The following is a 21046-nucleotide window of genomic DNA, read 5'->3' on the forward strand; positions in this document are numbered from 1 at the left end:
TCTCTTATTTGCTACTGCACCATAATCCTACAGAGGGATCTTTATTTCTCACAAAGACATGGAGGCGAGACCTCAATTTTAGTGCTTCATCTAAAAGACTGCAGCTCCAACACAATAGTGCTCCTAAAGCCTGGAATCAGACTTACAGCCTCTGCTCAGTAGTGAAACCAGTCTTCACCTTAAGTATCTAATAACTCTAATACTTCTAGGAGAGTTAAGATCTTATCAAACTGGCAGTGAAGCACTAATGTAAGTGCTGAGTCATCTAGTGTTCGTGTTTAATCCTGAGATTCTCACCCCAGTGGTTGTCTGATCTCAAGCATCTCCTCGGGTGGCTAACAAGAGGCCAGGCATTTCCCCTCAGGGAAGTACAACTGCTCTGAAGTCACTCCCCTCATTGCCCAGACTGCACTGATGAAATAGATGTTAAACTGAGTTCCCAACTGTTTATTTAAATGGACATTAAAGATCCTCTGGATAAATTTTGTCATTTACAGGAAATTGTTATGTGCAAATTGGTTACCATGTTTGCCTACAATTACAGTCACTACACTTTCCAGCAAATCCCTGTCATGCGCTTTAAGACATCTCTACACTGTAAGAGTTCAAAGCAAAACACGGTTTGTGTAGCATCCCCTCCCCAGCTGACCTTTGGTATGTTGAGCCTTCCATCTCTCGCGATTTTGTTGTAACAGTTCGTTCCAGCTACTTTTAAAGTTCTTCACATCCACAGTGAGCAGGGAGCAATTCATTGAGGCACTTCCTTCCGACCCTGTGCTCTTCACACTGGACCGTTTGACTTCGGTGGTGGCAATGTTGTTCAGACTAGACACAAATGCAACATGAAGAAGTGTGGTGGGTTAGAAGGACCATTGATCCAATGACCTCAAATAGTATATTCAATGCTGACCTGTGCTTGTGAGGACAAACTGGAGAAAACACCCGAAAGAAAGGGCAGAGTCCACAAAGAACAGTAAAGTCTGCCTGTAGCTTCATCGTTTCTGACAGTGGAAAAGGTTTCTTATGAATGGACCTGGTTTGATATGTCCTCATAACATTGAAGTGGTTAACGGAGAACTGTAATGCAAGAAGGAGCACTGGTTACATTTTTTCGAGATGTATGCCCCAGTTATATTGCAGGGATTAGTGTGACCCCAGGATTGAAGTGTAACTATGCAAGACAGCACTATTGGATTATGCTGTGGGATTGTGCTGGGTACTGCATTCCCTTTGGCTCATTGTTCCTATTTTTCTGGAATAACGATCCTATCATGTTTGTATTATAGCATCAAGCTATTTCTTAAATAAGTCCAGTGTCCTGGCTTCAATCATTCTTCCAGAAAACCTAATGCATATGTATGCAATACATTGTGCAGGGTATAGTGTGATGTAGTTTCTGGTGGGCATTGTATTATTCAGTGTGCAGGATACTGAGTAACATACTGCAATTTTTTAGTCAGTCTGGAATGCACACCCTCTCCCTACAGGGTCACATCCTACTTATCAAATTCTGGAAAGTATTAGGCACAGGTTGGCAAGAGCCAAGGTTTGGGGACCACAGAATGTGCATTGGGGTACTGCTGGAGTCTGACCAACTAAAATCGCATTGGTTGCCATTGAGGACACAACCTGGCAAGCTTTCCTGTTACCTGTCCAGCTAGGATCACCCTACATGGTAGGGCTCTGAGAGCTGAGTGGGAAGAGTCCCTGCCACCAGAGACTGGTCTGCCTTTCTAAGTCCTGCTCATGAGCCATCAGCAGGCCCTGGAATACTGTGAACCCGCCTGGCTCAAGAACTGGACAACTGAGACCGCCACGGAGGGCTGGCTCAATTCCGACATTCCATTGCCAAATATGCCACATTGGAGCCAGTTCAGCTACATGGAGACCCTGCTTACCTTCCCTGTGAATGTACAAACCTGTTTCTACAAACTTGGCCTACAGGTAATGCCTTCCAGCAGCTTTCATCAGGAGCCTCAGAGTTTCCTCAACAGCTACCTGGCGGGCATCTGTCTTCAGTATCATGGGAGGACCTTTACAGAATAGCTTGTGATGTGCTAGCCACCTTGATATTCTAGAGGTCCAAGTCCAATGCTGTGTACCAGGCTAACTCAGCACCTACTGCTTCATCCAGGTCCTCATGTAAGGAGCTTCAGTAAATAGACATAATTTACTTTAGTAATACTTGGGATACTCAAGTGTAATACTCAAGTTGAGTCTTGTAGCTCAGTGGTTAGAGCACTCACTTTGCAAGTGAGAGACCTGAGTTCAATTCCAGACAGGGTGAAACCTTGGGCAAGTTTCCTTACTCCACATGCCTAATAATAATCCCTCTAAAACCAAAAACAATAATAAAATTGGTCATTTTCAATCCACGACTGTTTGTGGGTCACTGCTGTGCGCAATTGGCTGCTGCATTCGCCCACAAATATACAGTCAATTCACTTTACAGTGTGTTCTGTGAAGTGCTTTGGGACGTCCTCCCGACGTGAAAAGCGCTACATCAAATGCAAGGATTATTATTATTATTATTATACACGCTGTGAAACCAACATGGTCTCCAGGATGCTCAGCATAGGCCAGAGCCCTCCCTCACTGTAAACTTTCCCTCGTTTTCAAAAAATGCACCTCACTGCCTGGACTTTGCAAATGGTCAGGATGGATTGTGTATTGTACAGAGTATTGTGTGGCGGACTGTGTATTGAACAGAGTATTGTGTGATGGACTGTGTATTCATAGAATCATAGAATCATACAGCACAGAAAGAGGCCATTTGGCCCAAAATGTTTGCACCGGCTCAGAAAAGAGCAATCCATCTTAATCCCACTGGCCCGCTTTCTCTCCGTAGCCCTGGAATCTTGTCCTCCCCAAATACCCATCTATTTCTCTCTTAAAAGTTGTTATTGAATCAGCTTCCAATACGCTTTCAGGTAATGCATTCCAGATCCGAACAACTTGCTGGGTGAATTTTTTTTTCCTAACTTCTCCTCTGTTTCTTTTGACAACTATCTTAAATCGGTGTCCTTGGGTTACTGACCCACATGCCAGTGGAAACAGTTTTTACTAGTTCAACCTATCAAATCTTCTCATGATGTTGAAAACCTCTATTAAATCCCCTCTTAATCTTCTCTGCTCTAGGGAGAATAATCCTAGTTTCGCTAACCTCTCCTCATAACTAAGGTCTTTCATTCCTGGTACCATCCTGGTAAACCTCCTTTACACTCTCTCCAATGCCCTAACATCTTTCCTAAAGTGAGGTGCCCAGAACTGAAAGCAGTACTCCAACTGAGGCCTAACCAGCGTTTTATAAATATTCAACATAACCTCCTGACTTTTGAATTCTATGCACCTATTTATAAAAGCTAGTATCCCGTATGCTTTTTTCACAGCGTTATTTACCTGTCCTGCCACCTTCAGAAATTTGCTTATGTGGACCCCCAGGTCTCTGTTCATTTGCCCCCTCTAAGATTGCACCATCTAGCTTATATTGCCTCGCCTCATTCTTCCTACCAAAATGCAACACTTCACATTTCTCCACATTAAATCTCATCTGCCACGTTTTTGCTCATTTTACCAATCTGTCTAAGTCCTCTTGGAGTCTGGTGCTATCCTCCTCACCTACTTTTCCTAGCTTAGTATTGTCTGCAAATTTGGAAATTGTGCTCCCTTTATCCAGGTCCAGATCATTAATATAGATCAGAAAGAGCAATGATCCCTATTGTACAGGGTATTGTGTGATGTACTGTGTGTATTGTACAGGGTGATGTGGGATTCTAAGTGGTAGGTGCTGAGCGGATGTATTCCCCTGCCATTGATGTGAAGAGACACAAGAGGATGAGTGAACTTGCATCCTTCTCTTGCACCTCCTGGAGGCAGGTTATAGAGCAGTGTAACCAGAGCCCGAGGGAGGAGGTTGCTTGTTCAGTTCTCAATCCCAGCAACCTGCAAGTTGCATCCAGAAGCCAGAGAATAAAAGGAACATAATTGCATTGAAAGATTTAGATTTTTTTTATCAGTGTTGAACTGAATTTACAGCTCATTATCCTTCGTTGTTGCGTCAACACATTTTCATAATCTTATTTTTATTCAGTTTTTTCCTTCTCTTAATTCCCTACACTGCATAATCTGTCACTGCACCTCCGCCATCAGATTGCTCTCTTGCTGAGAGAAACATTATGTTTAACTGTTCTACCTGGCATGGCTTCTAATGAACGAGCCCATCTCTGGTGAGCTGGATAAACACACACAGCTCTGATGAAACATACTTGACAAACAGTGGTTCTATACCACGTGTTTCCCCCCAGGGGCCAGCTCGCCTCCGCAGTCAGCTCAGAGAGAAAGCTAGACTGATTTCTCTGTGCGACGTTTAGTTGAACCCAAAGCCACTTGATATTCAAATTAATCTGGCATCCAATGCTGCCTTTGTTTCAGTAATGGGTTGCGCCTTCTGAAATGCTGTACTCTGTCCAGCGCCTTGGGACGTTGAAAGGCGCTATACAAATGTAATCTTGTTCTTGTTGTTGCTTTCAGGTTGTGGGAAAAAAGCAGGAGAATGGGACTAAATGGCTTGCTCTTTGAGAGAACCAGGCACAATATGTTGACTGGTCTACTTTTGTGTGTAAATTTCTATGGTAAAGGCAAATGGAAGTTTCTAATAGTTTTGTACATCACAATGCCCAAGGAGGTCCTTTGTACATCACAATGCCCAAGAAGGTCCTTTGGCCTATCTGATCTCATTCCTCCAAAATACCCAGTCTACTGTCCTCCCATCCCATCAAGCTGTTTCTTAAATGAGCCCAATATCTTGGCCTCACCCACCCTCCCTGGCAACCTGTTCCAGGCAGTGATATCCTCTGGGTAAAGAAAAAANCTCCTGGTATCTGTCCTGAAATTTCCCATTGCAACCTTTCCTATTCTACTGGCTTGGTTCATCCTAAAGTACTGTTTTGGGTTTGCTTTACAGCAAACTGGTTTAAAATGTTATACACCTTTATGAGGTCCCTTTGAGATACCTTCTCTCAAAACTGACGTTTCTTAGCTTATTTAATAGTTGCTCATACTGGGGATCATCATCATTGCTCTGCTCTGCAATAATTCTAAGGCCTTATGTCATGGCAACCAGAATTGTATGCAGTACTTTTGGTGCAGCATGGCCTGACCTAAGTACTACCATATGCAGTTTTACCAAAGTGTGACTAACCTGGAACGTCGGAATCCAGTGCCACCGGAGCGGGAGGCTTCATCTATAAGAGGAGTTACAATCTTCTCCGACATATCAGTCAGCACAGAAAACGTCGGTTCCACAATGAAATCAATAAAACCTGAAAGACATACGACAACTGTTCTTTCAGCATTCGTGCCTTACCCAAAGCGATTACTGCTTTTGCTGTGTGAGAAGTCATACTGCTCCCATTTTAAATTCAACCGCTGAATCGAGAGCAGAACATAATATATTCACAAGCTGCTAAAGTCCTAATGCAACAGACTCATCTCCAAGGTTACAAATGTTTCGTGCTAACTATTCCCAGCTAATTGAATGGCAGAAGAGGCTGGATCATGAGAAGGTTAATATATGCCATTCCAGACATTTCCTTTCAGTAGATTAAGTTGAGTAAACAGTTTCCCCCCTGCTATAAGAACACATTAAACTAATCTTTCAAAGAATGCTCAAAGTGAATCATGAAAGGATCTCTGTTCCTCTTTAGCTTTAACCCATGTTATTATCTTGATCTAGAGAAAAAAAGTATCATCTCCCCCCTCCCCCTCTTCCTTGTATCTAATGAGTTGCAGTGGAATTTCACACCATCTTACTTTATCACCCACACTTTTGTTTCTTTTAAACTTCCCAGGAACAGAATTTCACCATCTGTCGCCTGTCTCTCGCTGCAATCATTAACTAACTATTTTCTGAGGCCAGAAATGTCAACTAGTCTAAGCTTGTTTAGATCATGTTGCCTTAATATTTAAGATCAGCAAAATTGTGAAAAATCCTCAACTTCAGTCTTAAATCTGGAAACTAGTCAGTTCTTTTTGAACAACTGCAGAGAACCAGTTTGAGAATGAATTATCACCGATGATAACTATCACATCATTGACATGTGTAGTTGGGAACTTATTGCATTTGTGCATTTCACTGTCAACCTGCAGAGCTGACAGCAATAGGAGAGCAGGTTCAAAGGAAACCAGAGTGACTCACCAAAACAACAGCTAAACTGGTAACTTGCCAACCACTACTCCAGCTGACAATGCAAAGGCTGCCACAAGCAGCTTCAGGCTTAATTCTCAGAGTCATGGTGGAGGTCACACCATTGAAGCAGTCTTTACTTGTCAAGCATCACCACTGGGCAACATTGTGATACTGAGCTCAAGGTCTGGACTAATTCTTTCTAATTAGACATTTAAACCGAGGTCCCGTCTGTCTGTCCATGTGACTGTTAATACTATTACTAATATGATTCAAAAAGAAGAGGAAGTTTCTCCTAATGTCCTGGCCAACAATCCCGCAAATAAAATTGGTCATTCAGTTCATTGCTTTTTGGGACATTGTTGGGGGTAAGCTGGCTGTTGCCTTCACTCACAAAATACACCGTTACTACACTATTACTGTACCTTCTTCTTTACTCAGCATCCAACTCCGCAACTTTCAGTGCTTTCAGACACTATACTGAGCAAAGGGTATTATATAAATGAAAGTTTATATAAAGCTCTTTGAGATGATCCACCACATAAAGCTCCAGCACCAGATTGCATTGTTGACGAAATGGAATTGCTGTGTCTCCACTACCATCTAAACAGTGTGATCTCAGTGATGCCAGTGTTAACAAAGGGGGAACAGGCTCCACAGGAACCATTCAGTTTGTGCCAGCCCAGTGCATTCTCTCCACTAATCCCTGACACAAACAAAGTAATGAACGCAGCCCTGACTGATAAATCCTGAAATGATTATTTTAAAGCGTGTTTTTTTCTTTACTCTTCCTGTCTCTGTTTGAACAATAAAGTACCAACTGTTTGTATTACTGGAACCACACTCTCCCCGAGCATTAGGGCATACCTATTAATTCTATAGTGCAACTTTGAGACAGTAAAATCTCTTTTGCCAAGCGATAAATAAAAGACTCAAAGGCTGTTTTGCCTGCTGCCACTAGTGCCAGTATGCTGAGAGATGCCGCATGTGCTGTGTCAGAGTTAATGTACTCAGTGACTTTAAACTATTTGAGTCAGTTCTCTGGCTGCACAGCGGGCATCACTGTGTTGTGACATATGACGCAGGTCAGTATCTCAACTTGGTCTGGGACTTACTTCATTAAGTCTGCTGGGGTTGATTATCCCCTGTATTGATAGATGGCATGTAGCAAATAACAAACTCTATTCCACAAGCTACGTGGTCACAAGAAGTAGCTCAGCAAATATTGTTATTGGACAATAACAGTGGGTCCTGGGGCAAACTTACACTCAGTGACCCACTTTTGCTCTTTGCTATCAAAAATGTGTCAATGCCATTGAATATCAAATATCAGACCTGGAGCTGGCAAAATCTTATTTAGAGTCAGATCTCCAATTACCTCCAATACACCAAGATCTGGTTCAATATTACATACAACAACAACAACAACAACAACAAGATTCCATTTATAAAGCGCCTTTCACGTCAGGAGGACGTCCCAAGGCGCTGCACAGTTGGGTCATGACCTGAGCAGGGGGGAAATGGTCAGGGTGAGGGGAGGGAAGGGAGGGAGCAAGGAGGGGGGAAATGGTGAGGGGAGGGAAGGGAGGGAGCAAGGAGGGGGAAATGGTGAGGGGAGGGAAGGGAGGGAGCGAGGAGGGGGAAGAGAGTCGAGAGGGGAGCTGAAGGCACGGTCAAAGAGAAAGGTTTTGAGACCGGCCTTGAAGGAGGAAAGGGAGGAAGCAAGGCGAAGGCACTGGGGGATGGAGTTCCAGAGCCTGGGGGCTGAGAGGCTGAAGGCCCGACCACCGATGGTAGGGCGGTTGGGGCGGGGGACGTGGAGCAGACCGGAGCCAGAGGAACGGAGGGTACGGGCAGGTAGGTAGGGGGATAGTAGGTTGGAGAGGTAGGAGGGAGCAAGGCCGTGAATGGCCTTGTAGGTGAGGATGAGGATCTTGAAATCAATCCTCTGGGGGATGGGGAGCCAGTGGAGGCGAGCGAGGGTGGGAGTGATGTGGTCCCGAAGCCTGGTGCGGGACAGTACACGAGCTGCAGAGTTCTGAATGACCTGCAGCTTGTGGAGGGAGGTGGCGGGAAGGCCGGCGAGGAGAGAGTTCCCATAGTCCAGCCTTGAGGTGACAAAGGCGTGGACCAGGGTTTCAGCAGCGTGAGGGGTGAGGTAGTGCCGTAGTCTGGCGATGTTCCGGAGGTGATGGAAGGCGGTGCCAGTTGTGGTGCGGATGTGAGGGAGAAAGGACAGCTCAGGGTCGAACAAAACGCCGAGGTTCCTGACTGGCTTTGAGAGGTGGAGAGTGCAGCCTTGGATGCTGATGGTGTCAGCGCCTGAGGTGCGGAGGCGCTGACGTGAGCCAATCAGGAGGGCCTCGGTTTTTCGCACGTTGAGCTGAAGAAAGTTGTCTCTCGTCCAGGACTCGATGTCGGACAGGCAGCTGTCAGGACATCGGTGGTCGTGGAGTTGAGAGTAGAGGAGGAAAGGTAGAGTTGGGTGTCATCCGCATACATGTGGAAGTTAACTCCATGTCTGCGGATGATGTCACCGAGGGGGAGCATATAGAGGGTGAAGAGGAGGGGACCGAGGACAGAGCCCTGAGGGACACCACATGAGACAGTACGGGGGGTGGAGGAGAAGCCATTCGTCGAGACAAAGTGAAGACGGTGAGAAAGGTACGACCTAAACCATTCAAGGACAGTGCCTTGAAGGTTGAGGTGGGAGGACAAGCGGTGGAGTAGGATAGCGTGGTCGACCGTATCGAATGCTGCCGATAGGTCGAGGAGGACGAGGAGACAGAGGGAGCCCTGGTCACAGATGGTCAGGATATCATTGGTGACCTTGACCAGGGCAGTTTCTGTGCTATGGGCAGCACGGAAACCTGACTGAAGGGGTTCGAAAAGAGAATGGGTGGAAAGGAAAGAGCGCAGTTGGGAGGCGACAACTCTTTCCAAGACCTTGGAGAGAAAGGGGAGGTTAGAGATGGGCCGGTAGCTTGATAGCTGCGACGCATCAAGGGAGGGTTTTTTCAGGGTGGGCGTGATGGTGGCAGTTTTTAATGGAATGGGGACAGAGCCAGAGGAGAGGGACAGGTTGATGATGTCAGTGATATGTGGGGCAAGAAAGTGGAGCTGGGAGATAAGGAGTGGAGTGGGGATGGGGTCAAGGGAGCAGGTGGTTGGTTTTAGGCAATATTATTATTACAATAATAATAATCCTTGCATTTGATATAGCACCTTATCACATCTTTGAGACATCCCAAAACACTTCACAGAATATGCTGTGAAGTGAATTGACTGTATATTTTGTCGGTGAAACACAGTAGCCAATTGTGCACAGCAGTGTCCTACAAACAGTCGTTGATTGAGTGACCAAATATTTCTTTTAAGGGATTATTATCCCCGTAAAACTGATCCACCAATCGACTAACAAGCTGGTTCCCACTTATTGCTGGATAAACAGAGGCGTGTGGAGTAAGGAAAGTTGCCCAATGTGTGTTTGGCCCTGCCGGGAATCATGCCCAGGTCCTCTCGCTTGTGAGGCGAGTGGTCTAAACACTATGACACAGGGCTCCACTAATAGTGTTAATATCTGTGATTGGTCTGTGTTAAAACTGCAGTAAGGTACAGAGGTACATATAAAGCCAGAAATGGCTTTATGTCCATTGAGGTTGCACAACTGTGGGGATGTCTTGATGTAATTATACAGGTGAAAGTAAGCAACTCTGTATGTAAACTACTGCCTCTAAAGATAGGCAAGCCTTTGGAGATAAAGTAAATGCCAACCCCCTGCTCGCCAGATTATCTGCCTTTTCCCTCCAAAGATGCAGCCTATCCAGAACTCTGCAGCTCGTGTTTTTTCCTGCACTAGGCTCCGCTCCGCGAAACCTTGGGCAAGTTCCCTTACTCCACACACCTCATAATAATCCCTTGAGAAAAAAAATTATAAAATTGGTCACTTCAATCCACGACTGTTTGTGGGACACTGCTGTGCATAATTGGCTGCAGCGTTTCACCCACAGATATAAAGTTAATTCTGTGAAGCGCTTTGAGACGTCTAGAAGACATGAAAAGTGCTATATCAAATGCAAGGATTATTATTATTATATATATGTGAGCTTCTTACCTATTTGAGATTGAGCTACCATGGTTGACTTGCGATCACAGAGTGGAGAGAAAATAAGTCCCAGTTCTGCTTCTTTGTCACCCTAGAATAAGAGAAAAGGATGGAATTAAAATGCATCAAATTACAATGGTCTCACTCATGTCTCCGTGGAATGAATAAGTAATATTGAAGAATCTCTGTGGACTCGAGCACTGAAGGTGAAACAGAATTTCAAAGATTTCTTGTTTCAATGGAATAAGTTGCTTACACACAGCATATTCACATTGACTGGGGAAACATGCGAGATCTCCTACCTCTCTTACAACTATATTGCAGTATATCATTGGCATGATTCAGTGTCCTCAGATTAACGCTGATGGTACACCTCAATTTATCAGCCTGTAGTTTATAACAGGAAAATCCAATTTTAGGGTAAAGATACTACTTACCCACAGGAGGAATTTCAATGCTCTTGTGTTCTTTCTTGTTTACAAGATCACAAGCAAGGTTTGGATGAAGAAGGTCCTTTGGTCTCATCTTCCCAGAATACCCACCCTCCTCCATCACAAGCTGTTTTTCAAATGAGTCCGGGATCCCGTCCTGAACCACCCTTGCTGGTAACATTCTAATTGTTAATTAATCTCTGGGGAAAGAAATACTTTCTGGTGTTTGTCTTGAATTTGCCTTTTGCATCGCTAAACCTGTGTCCTCTTGTTCATCTGTCTCAGTGCATCTGAAAGTATTGTCCAATGTTTCCTTTCCCAACCCTATTTAAAATCGTATATACTTTATAAGGTGCCACCTGAAATCACTTCTTTCTGTTGCTATTGAACTCACTGCTTTGTGTTAATGATAGAATGAAAATGTAGAGCGACTGATAATTATCTAAACTTTCTAAGATATAAGTAAATGAGGTTCACACCTGTCTGAAAAACTCCTCCAGCAATGCCATAGTCCAACGATTGTGCAGATCCCAGGCTTTGGCTGGGTGGCTGATATCAGCCGTGTGCAACAACAGAGATAAGGCTTTAGCTTTGTCGATCCTGAAAACCAGCACAAAGATGAAAGTTACTGAACTGAACCAGAAATTAAAGAATATGAAAAACCTAAAATATGACCACTTACCACTCTTTATAGTGAATGTGGATTGTTTGTGAAATTTTTTTGAAAATACCTCACAACTTGTTACAGATGAGTTAATCTGGTTATCCACAAATCAGCTCTGAAATACAATGATCCATCATGTTCAAAGATGCAACAGGCCACCTAAATGGCTGGCCTGGGGAGGGGATGGAGAAGTGTTCACCAGTTATCAACAATCTCAGAAGCAAGTTGTCCAAAAATGTGATAATTATCACTTAACATATGAAAAGGTGATTTTTTCACTCCATCCAAACGTTGTTACATGCCACTGCATTTCCTAAGCAAAAGTATTATAGTTGTCTTCAAGCCAACTAGTTATTTGTTGGGTCACGTTATTAGAAGCTGGATGTTTGTGACGTGAACAATCTGAAGCTAAAGTACTATTTTACTGTCTGTGAAAAGTTACAACTGCATTTATATTGCACCCTTCACACAGTAAAGCATCTCGGAGCCCTACAAGGTTGAATACCAAGCCAGGGAGATCCCTAATCTTTGGCTCTTGGAATGATGTAAAACAGGGTGCTTCCTTTCAAGGAAAGAGTGAGGATTCCATTTCAGATACAGGGAAATTCCTGTGTTTAAATGGGATACTTGGAACTCTCAGTTTGGTTTACATATTCTTAAGCACGGTGATGGGTTTCCGCATGCGTCAGATATCGGCTGCCCAAAACTATACAGTATAACCACATTTAAAGGAAGAAAAAGGAAGAGGAGCTCAGCAAGTGTAAAAAGAATAGCAATGTCAGAAATGAGTTGACCAAACTATAACAAGAACAACTTGCACTTATATAGCGGCCTTCATGAAGGTAGGATTTCAGAGAGCTTAACACTGGTGGAGCTTGAATCCAACTGTTCCTCCCCCAATGGCTCTATTGTACTCAAAAGAACAAAAAAGCCCGGTACTCAGCAAACAGCACAAGAGCCTCGTATTAGGCGAGACTGTCAATGTTTCTTCCAGCATACCCTTTTTGAATTGCCACCAACATGTAATACTCCATGTAGCGTATTGGCATTCATACACACACTCGTCACCTCAAGGCTCGACTACGGAAACTTCCTGCATATCGGCCTCCCCAACTCTTCCCTCCACAATCTGCAGATCATCCCAAACTCCAAGCTCATGTCCTCTCCCGCACCAGGCTCCATGACCCCATCAACCCCACCCTCACCCAGCTCCACTGGCTCCCCATCCCTCAGAGGACAGAGTTCGAAATTCTCGTCCTCACTTTCAAGGCCCTCCATGGCCTTGCCTCCTCCTACCTCATTGACCTGCTAACCAACTCCCTATCAACCTGTCCGCACCCTCCGTTCAGCAGGTTCTGGCCTGCTCCATGTCTACTTCCCGACCCGCCCTACTATCGGCAGCCGGGCTTTCAGCCTCTCTGGCCCCACAAATTGGAACTCCATCCCACAATCCCTTCACCTCACTCCCTCCCTTGCCTCCTTTAAGGCACGACTCAAGACCCTCCTTTTCGACCGTGCCTTCGGCCACCCTCCTACACTCTCTGCCCTTCCTCATCCCAACCCTGCCCCCCCCACCCCACGCTCGGGTCCTGATCCCCGACTGTTCAGCGCCTTGTGACGTCCTCCCGACATGAAAGGCGCTTTCCAGATGTAATTTTGTGGTTGTTGTTGTTGAAACCTGCAGAAAGTCATTCAGAAAGAGAGAGTTCAAGTAGCGGTCAGAAGTGTTGAAGCTCTGAAACTGTTAGAGAGTGCGATTGTTTATCAATAGTTACCAGACCACTCCGAAAGCACTTTCAGGTGCAGTGATTGCTTTTTAGGTGTAATGAATTATATCCTACAGAAATCGCTTACCATTCAATCATCAAAGTGAAGGCACAAGAGCTGAAAAATGTCGAGTGATGACTCACCCCTCCGGTTGCTGCAAGGAGTTCTTCATTGCTTTGATTTGTTGAAAGTGGCAGGACATGTCAGTGGCCAAGACCATCTCAATCACCAGCGCCCTCAGTTCCCTTTAGGCAAAAAGAACAAACCAGGAGCTGTTTCTCATCAGTCCAGTCCAGCACAACCAGCTAATTATTCCTGACATTTCATGAAACACCTCCCAGCCCCCAAATAGGGTCAACCTTTCCTTTTAAAAGTGTCATTCATTGTCTTTACCACAAATCCCAGACAGGGTTTCAACAAATTAAACAGAAGAGTAGCGTCAGTGCATAAAGATGCTATTGCTACCGGATGAATCCATTAGGGATTTCCTTTTCAATTACACAGAGAGGCATAGAATTGCTTCTGTCTTGAAAGCCTTCAACAAATAATCAAGTAAAGTGCTGAAGTAGATTTGACATTAGATTTACAAGAATTTCATTAGACGATGTCAAGCTCTTACTTTCAGTCCATTCTGCATGACTTTAAAACCAGTTTATGAAGCAGCAGTGATTTACTGGCTTTGAAGTTAATTCTATCAGTTCTGAATTGAAAACTAAAACAATGGAACTGCAAAAACAGTAAGAAGATAGACACTTCTCTGGTCATAGTGAGTCACCAGAGATTGTTCCTTCACATGTGTGAACGCTGCAATGCTCAGTGTCTGTGAGTTTTCTTTGTCTACTTGTTCAAGTGCAAAATCACCTGGGGGAGAGGGGGAATGGATTAACTTCCATTTACAAAATGTAACAAATTAATCATCGTGTGCTTATAAATAATTGTGCTGAAACTTTAAATTATTAATGATTACATTATATAAAAAATTATATTAAAATTATATGGTTATTTATTGATAAGGTCACAGCAATAAATTGACATAACTTAGCAAACAAGCAGAATGGTGCAGCATACAGCAGAAATTAACTGTCTTTAATGAATGGAACAGAATAGCCTCAACACTGAATGCAAGATATATAATCTTTTACTGTATTGCATTATATAATTAATCTTAAAGTATAACACTATGTTGTCTTTCTACTATATTACCTATTATGTGATACATGTGTACGTATTAGTGTAAAATATTACATCCTGAGACTGTTGTGCATTTAAGCATAATTTACTTTGATACAATATTGTATGAAAATGGTTCAAACATCCAGGCCATTAGAATCCAATGGCATTTCTCTGAACATGAACTCTTTGGCATTCTCCTGCTTGCTTTCCATACCCTATAACAAGGGTATGTTTTCACTTAACCTTTTCACAGTTTGAAAAGACCAGAAATTTTAATTTTTAACATGCTCAGGCACTTCATGATTTTGTTTCAACAGAGCTTAATAGTTAACAACTATTCCTTAATAAGGGCAACAGCTATCAAAATCTATCACCCAATGTGATACTAACATTAAATTTTGATATGGTTCCTTCAATCCCAAAATATTGATTGTTAATGTATGCAGACAGTGAATATAACAAGAATACCAATAATAAATATTTTAAAAGTTGGTATAGTGTCTTTCACACTGTGACGTATTTTGGCAACTCAAAACACTTCACAGGGTATACATTAAGTGGACTGACTGCATGTTTTGTGGGCAAAGATGCAGTGAGTGTTGTTCTACAGTGGTCTGTGGTGGGTGGGGTCATAATACTGACACCAGTGGCACACAAATATTTACATCTTCCCAGTCCGAGAAACATCATTTTACTCTTATTCTTTGCTGTCTCTATCCATAGACATATTCTCCTTCACTACATCGGACAAGGGGAAGAATCCCAACAGGTCTTTGCATGCAGGACCAAAGTGCTTTACAGGATATACTGTAAAGTGAATTAACTTCATATTTTGTAGGCGAAACAATTTAGCACAGCAGTGTCCCACGAATAGTAGTGGATTCAATCACCAAATAATTTTTTAAAATTTTTTTGAAGGGATTATTATCTCCGGAAAAGCAATCCTCCAATCGACTAATTTACTGGTTCCTACTTACTGCTGGTAAACAGAGGTGTGTGTGGAAACGTGCCTAACATTTCACTCTAATAAGGGATAAAGAATGGTTAGATAAGCAAAATTGATTTTTCTCATTCCTAATCAATTTTCTCTCTTTTAAAGCATAAACCCTCACAATAACAAATAACCATGTGCTTATTAATATATCTACTCCCAATCTTTTCACCATTGAAAACGATAAGTCTTGTGACTTTCTTTAGCAATCTACACATTACAGGAGAGATAATAAGTATGAAGGAACATCAACCTTCGCCCACATATCTGACAAGCCTCAGTGAAAGAAGAAGATAAAATGGGCAAATGCATCAATGAGTGCTTATGAGAAAGCCTAAAACTGCAATATTTAAAGTTGATTGTGTTTCTTTTCCAATCTAAATTTTATAAAGCTAACAAATGTGAATATTTTCTGCAAGTTCAAAAGAAACAACAACAACAACTTGGATTTATATAGCGTCTCAGAGCGCTTCACAATAATGGATCCCGGGGCCGAACCAGGGGGAGGGGGAGGAAGGTAACCAAAGGCGCGGTCAAAAAGAAAGGTCTTTAGCCAAGACCTGAAAATAGGAAGAGAGGGAGCGAGGCGAAGGGAATGAGGAAGGGAGTTCCAGAGCTCGGGGCGTAATGGCTGAAGGCACGGCCGCCAAGGGTGGAGTGGAGGATTCGGGGGACAAGGAGGAGGCCAGACCCGGTGGAGCGAAGGCAACGGGCACTGTTGTGAGGAGAGAGAAGGTCAGAGAGGGAGGGGGTGCAGAGGAGTGCAGGAATTTGAAGACAAGAGTGAGGATCTTGAAGTCGATCCTCTCTGGGACAGGCAGCCAGTGCAGTCTGGCAAGGACTGGGGTAATCGGGGAGTGGAGTTTGGTGCGGGTAAGAATGCGGGCGGCAGAATTCTAGATGATCTGGATTTTGTGAATGGTAGTGGAGGGGAGAGACTGGTGAAGAGGGCATTGGAATAGTCCAGCCGAGAGGTGACAAAGGCATGGACCAGGGTTCGGCGGCTTTTGGAGTGATTTATTGGCAGAGATGGGCGATGGGTCGGAGGTGGAAGAAAGCTGTGCTGGTGAGGGACCGGATGTGGGGGAGGAAGGATAATTAGGGGTCGAACCTGACGCCTAGGTTGCGTAAGGGTTCGAAGAGTTTTAGGGGGAGGTTGGGTAGATGGAGGAGGTGAGAACCGTGCAATTTAAGACGTTGACGAGAGCCAAAGAGTATGGCTTTTGTCTTGTCAACATTTAGCTGAAGGAAATTTGCTCTCACCCAGCCCCTGCGATCTGACAGGGTGAGAGCGGGAGGACAATCCGTTTGTGAAGATGTATTGCTGGCAGTTCGTGAGGTAGGACTCAAACCTGGCGAGTGCAGTCTCACTGAGGTGGATGATGGAGGAAAGGCGGTGGAGGAGGATGGCGTGTTCGACTGTGTTGAAAGCGGCGGAGAGGTCCAGAAGGACAAGGAGGCAAAGGGAGCCCTGGTCACAGATAGAGAGGATGTCGTTTCTGACTTTCACAAGTGCAGTCTCTGTACTGTGGGCAGGGCGGAAACCGGACTGGAGGGGTTCAAAGAGGGAGTGGGAGGAGAAGTGTGTGCGGAGATTGGCAACAACACGTTCTAGGACTTTGGCGAGGAAGGGTAGGTTTGAAATAGGGCGATAGTGGCTAGGGTTTGAGGGATCTAGGGAAAGTTTTTTGAGGGGGGGTGTGATGACAGCAGTTTTGAGGGGGGCAAGTTGGCGGGGAGGGGATCGAGACAGCAGGTGGTGGGTTTCATCGAAGTGACGTCGGGTGAGAGGGAGGAAGGAGAGATGGGGAGGAAGGAATGTAGAATGGGGGTCGTGGTAGGAGCTGATGATGGGGAGGGTGAGGGGGACGGAGAGGGGGTGGTGGTGGGTGATAAGAAGCAGGAGGATGAAGCTGCCTGGCGGATATTATTTATTTTGGTTGAAAAGAAGTCCATGACCTCCTTGCACTTGGCATTTGATGTGAAGATTGAGGATATTATACAGCTGATATACAGCTGTTATATGAGAGAGAGGCTTTGACAAGAGTATTCGGAAGAGTTAAGCAAGAAGCAAAACTAGGATATAACAACATTGCATTGCATTTCATTGCATGTCATGTTGTCAAAAACCTCAAAGTGCTGCACAGGAATTACTGTGGAGTGCAGTGACTGTGTATTTTGTAGGTGAACTCAGCAGCCAATTTGCTTGTAGCAATATCCCACAAACCACCATGAAGTAAATGATCAATTTCATCTAGGATACTGTTGGTCAGGGTACTGTGAAAAATTTCCTTCATTTATTGAATAGTGCCATAGCATCTTTAATGTCTATGAGACCTCCCTGAAGGATGGCCACTCTGACAATGCAGCATTCTCCAAAACTGCACTGGAGTGTCAGTCTGGACAATGAGTTCAAAGTCCCGACATGGGGCTTGAACCTACATTCAAGCTTCTGACTTGAGATGAAAGTGCTACCAAAATGAGCCCAGCTGACACCTGATAAGACAACAGAAAGAAAATGAACACATTTGAAGATCATTACATAGTTGTGAAAAGGAATTCTATCCTATAAGAAATAGTAATAGTCAAGAAGAAAGTAGTTGAAATTGATGAACAAGACCAGCAGTACAGCAAGAATCAAGATTATGCTTTTTTTTAAACCTAGGTGAAAAAAATCCAGGTCAAAATAAGGCATTATTATCATGGTGTGAATCTTCAGGAATAGCAGAGAGTAACAGCAATGTCGATGTTACTTGAGCACTGAATTCATCCAAAGAGATCTACTCAGGAAATGTCAAAAGCAGAGTGTTAGAAGGCTGCACACTCTCCTCCCCCTCCTCCTCTCCATCTTTCTGATTCACAAGACCCAGATGGATAGCTGATTCATCAAAAAAATTGTGTGAGGTGTTTTGAGATGTTCTCCTGTCATGAAAAGCGCTACATCAAATGCAAGGATAATATTACTATAATCATAGAATCATAAAATTATACAGCACAGAAGGAGGCCATTCAGCCCATCGTGTCTATGCCGGCTCTTTTAAAAGAGCTGTCCAAATCAATCCCACTCCCTCGCTCTCTCCCCATAGCCCTGCAAACTTGATAATAATACCTTTAAAGCCAGAACCAATGCTTCTGAGAATGAATGTAAGATTTACTCCCATGGTTTAAGATGCACTCTGTGTCGTTTGATAAGTTTACAGGCTGATAGTCACTCTTACCTCTCTAGCAGTCATTTTTATTCATTTAATTGTCATTGCAACATTCAAGATTGTTGCAATACCAAGATTTTCATTTACTTTACTTTAAAACTTCAGGTGGAAAATTCTACTCAGTCTAGATTTACTCTATTGTTCTTAAAAGAACTTACCGAAAATTAGCTTCAAAATTAAGGCTGTATTTAAGAATTTGAAAAATTTCGGATGCTCTAAAATGCTGTGTAATACAAAACACAATACAAAATTTCATTGGTATAACGCCTTTCACGTCCGGATGACGTCCCAAGGTGCAGGACAGTCAGAGATTCGGACCCCAGCTGGTGGATTGGGATCAAGAAGGGTGGAAGGCTGGGAGGGTAGGGGTAGGAGGGTGGCTGAAGGCGCAGTTGAAGAGGAGGGTCTTGAGACGTAACTTGAAGGAAGCAAGTGAGGGAGTGAAGCGCAGGGAATGTGGGATGGAGTTCCAGAGGGTGGGGGCTGAGAGGCTGAACGCCTGACCGCTGATGGTAGGGCTGACCATGCGGGGGACGTGAAGTAGGCCAGAGCCTGCTGAGCAGAGGGAGTGGACAGAATGATATGGGCATAAATAGAATAAGTCCAGCCCCTAGTGGAATTTCTCCCCCAAAACGTAGTTATTATTTTTGCTTTTATCTGTCACAGCTGAGTTATATACAACCACTTCAGTCACTTAACTATGGCAATGCATCTGTCAGAAAGTGAAAAGGATTGTGTTTTTCCTCTTCAATCAGTCATTTTTCAAGGGAAGCTCCCTCTAACTGGAAATATATCTTGAAGTAGTATGACTGGTGACATCTTAGGACCTCAAGGACCCAGACATATCTGATTTAATATGTGATGAAGACATTTCCTCAAGTAAGTACTTGACAGCTGCACTCTGTTTTCTTGAATCCATCTTTGCTGGATACAGGCTAAAGATCACCACCAATGTCACCTGATATCAGACACATGCTGGATCAACCAAGGGATGGGTCACTGAGATTTTAAAAGACATTACACGCCTATGTCAAAATTTACAAAGGGATTCTGATAAACCCGAGCAATTGCTCTCAGGGAACCAAAAGTTGCATTAAATAGGAATGAATGTTTTGTTAGACTAAAAATCTCTAAATGTCAGATTGTTATCCCTGCAATAGGGTAGCTCAATCACTTCATGTGACACTAGAAGTTTTGGGTTGAATCTGGATCTGGTCCAGTCAATAGGTCATCCTTTCTAGGTCAATAGAATGAATATCATTTTTAAAAGTATTCCAGGGGGTGGAGGGGGAAATCTGGATTCCAAAATCTGGATTGAGAGCTGGATTAGACATTTGTGGCTCTGTTGCCAAAATTATTAGTGGGTCCCAATTTCATGTGCTGTATTTATAAGTAATGGGCCCACGGTGGACTGGCTATCCGAAAGGCTCAGGATTGTGAGGTAAAATAGGGCCACTGACTCACGTGGGGCACTTGGCAGCCAATAATGGGGGCGACACAGTGAAGCCTGGCTAGAATGAGGGAAATGGGCATATGTAGCTTTATATGAGTAAGGACACTTGCAGCAGAGTTTGGATCAGTGGAAGCTTATGAATGGTGGAGGTGGGCTGTGCCAGTGAGGAGGCTATTTGAAAAGTCGATTCTGGAGGTGGTGAAGCGGTGACTGAGCGATTTGGCAATGTTAGGTTTGAGACAGGGTTGGAGGCAGGCAACGTAGTGAAGATGTAGAAATGCAGTTTTGAGCAGGGCAACACCAGCAACTACTGTGTAGTTCCCACCACATAGGATAACGTCTCATATCACTTCACAATGGCACGGTCCAATGTCGAACAGGGAGAACACCAAGGGAGAGGGAGGAAGAGCAGGTAACCATAGGCATTGTCAAAGAGGTGGGTTTTCACACAGGATTAAAGAAAGATAGAGAGGGGGTGGTGAGATGGAGGGATAGAGGGAGGAGTCACTGAGATTGGAATTTACAGTAACAATATTTATTTGTGTCACCAAATTTATGTTCTACAGTGGATTGCGAACACTGATGTCTCTGGTGATACCAACACTTGGTCTTGGATTTGGGATTTTGTTAAGCAACAACTTATATTTATATAGAAACCTCCAAGTAGGGCAATGTCCCAGAGTGCTGTAAAGTGGTAGTGTTTGATGCTGAAGAAGGTGGAAGGGGTGGTGGCCATACTACTACTACTAATAGTAATCCTTGCATTTGATATAAAGCCTAGTCATGTCTTTGAGATGTCTCATAGTCCAAGAAGTTGTTTTTTCATATGAAATAGATACAGAGGGGGCGAGGCAGAGGGATAGATGCAGGGAGTTAAAGAATGATGAGCCCTATTTTCTGTGTAATATGTTCGACATCTTCCCATTTAACATAATTAGAGGCAAAATTGACCTAAAGGCAATTTGAATTTCCGAGATGGGAATTGTAGTCTGAGATGAAGTGGAAATTATACTTTAAAATACCTTCATTTGCCTAAATAAATAAAATATGAATAACATAATTTATTAAT

General features: G+C 43.7%; 1 protein-coding gene across 1 annotated transcript in view; it reads right to left on the reverse strand.

Moving 5' to 3' along the window:
• The window catches only part of pde1ca (phosphodiesterase 1C, calmodulin-dependent a), a 174521-nt gene that overhangs the window by 18897 nt on the left and 134578 nt on the right, over window positions 1–21046 (reverse strand). Inside the window, exons 10-14 of the mRNA XM_042332134.1 lie at window positions 13295–13396; window positions 11200–11320; window positions 10299–10380; window positions 5201–5321; window positions 650–825 (exon numbers count right to left, since the gene is read on the reverse strand). Coding sequence (XP_042188068.1) covers window positions 650–825; window positions 5201–5321; window positions 10299–10380; window positions 11200–11320; window positions 13295–13396 — 602 coding nt within the window. The remainder of the gene's footprint in view (window positions 1–649; window positions 826–5200; window positions 5322–10298; window positions 10381–11199; window positions 11321–13294; window positions 13397–21046) is intronic.

The sequence above is a fragment of the Callorhinchus milii genome, unplaced genomic scaffold, assembly GCF_018977255.1.
Source record: "Callorhinchus milii isolate IMCB2004 unplaced genomic scaffold, IMCB_Cmil_1.0 Scaffold2, whole genome shotgun sequence".
In the NCBI taxonomy this organism is placed as follows: domain Eukaryota; kingdom Metazoa; phylum Chordata; class Chondrichthyes; order Chimaeriformes; family Callorhinchidae; genus Callorhinchus; species Callorhinchus milii.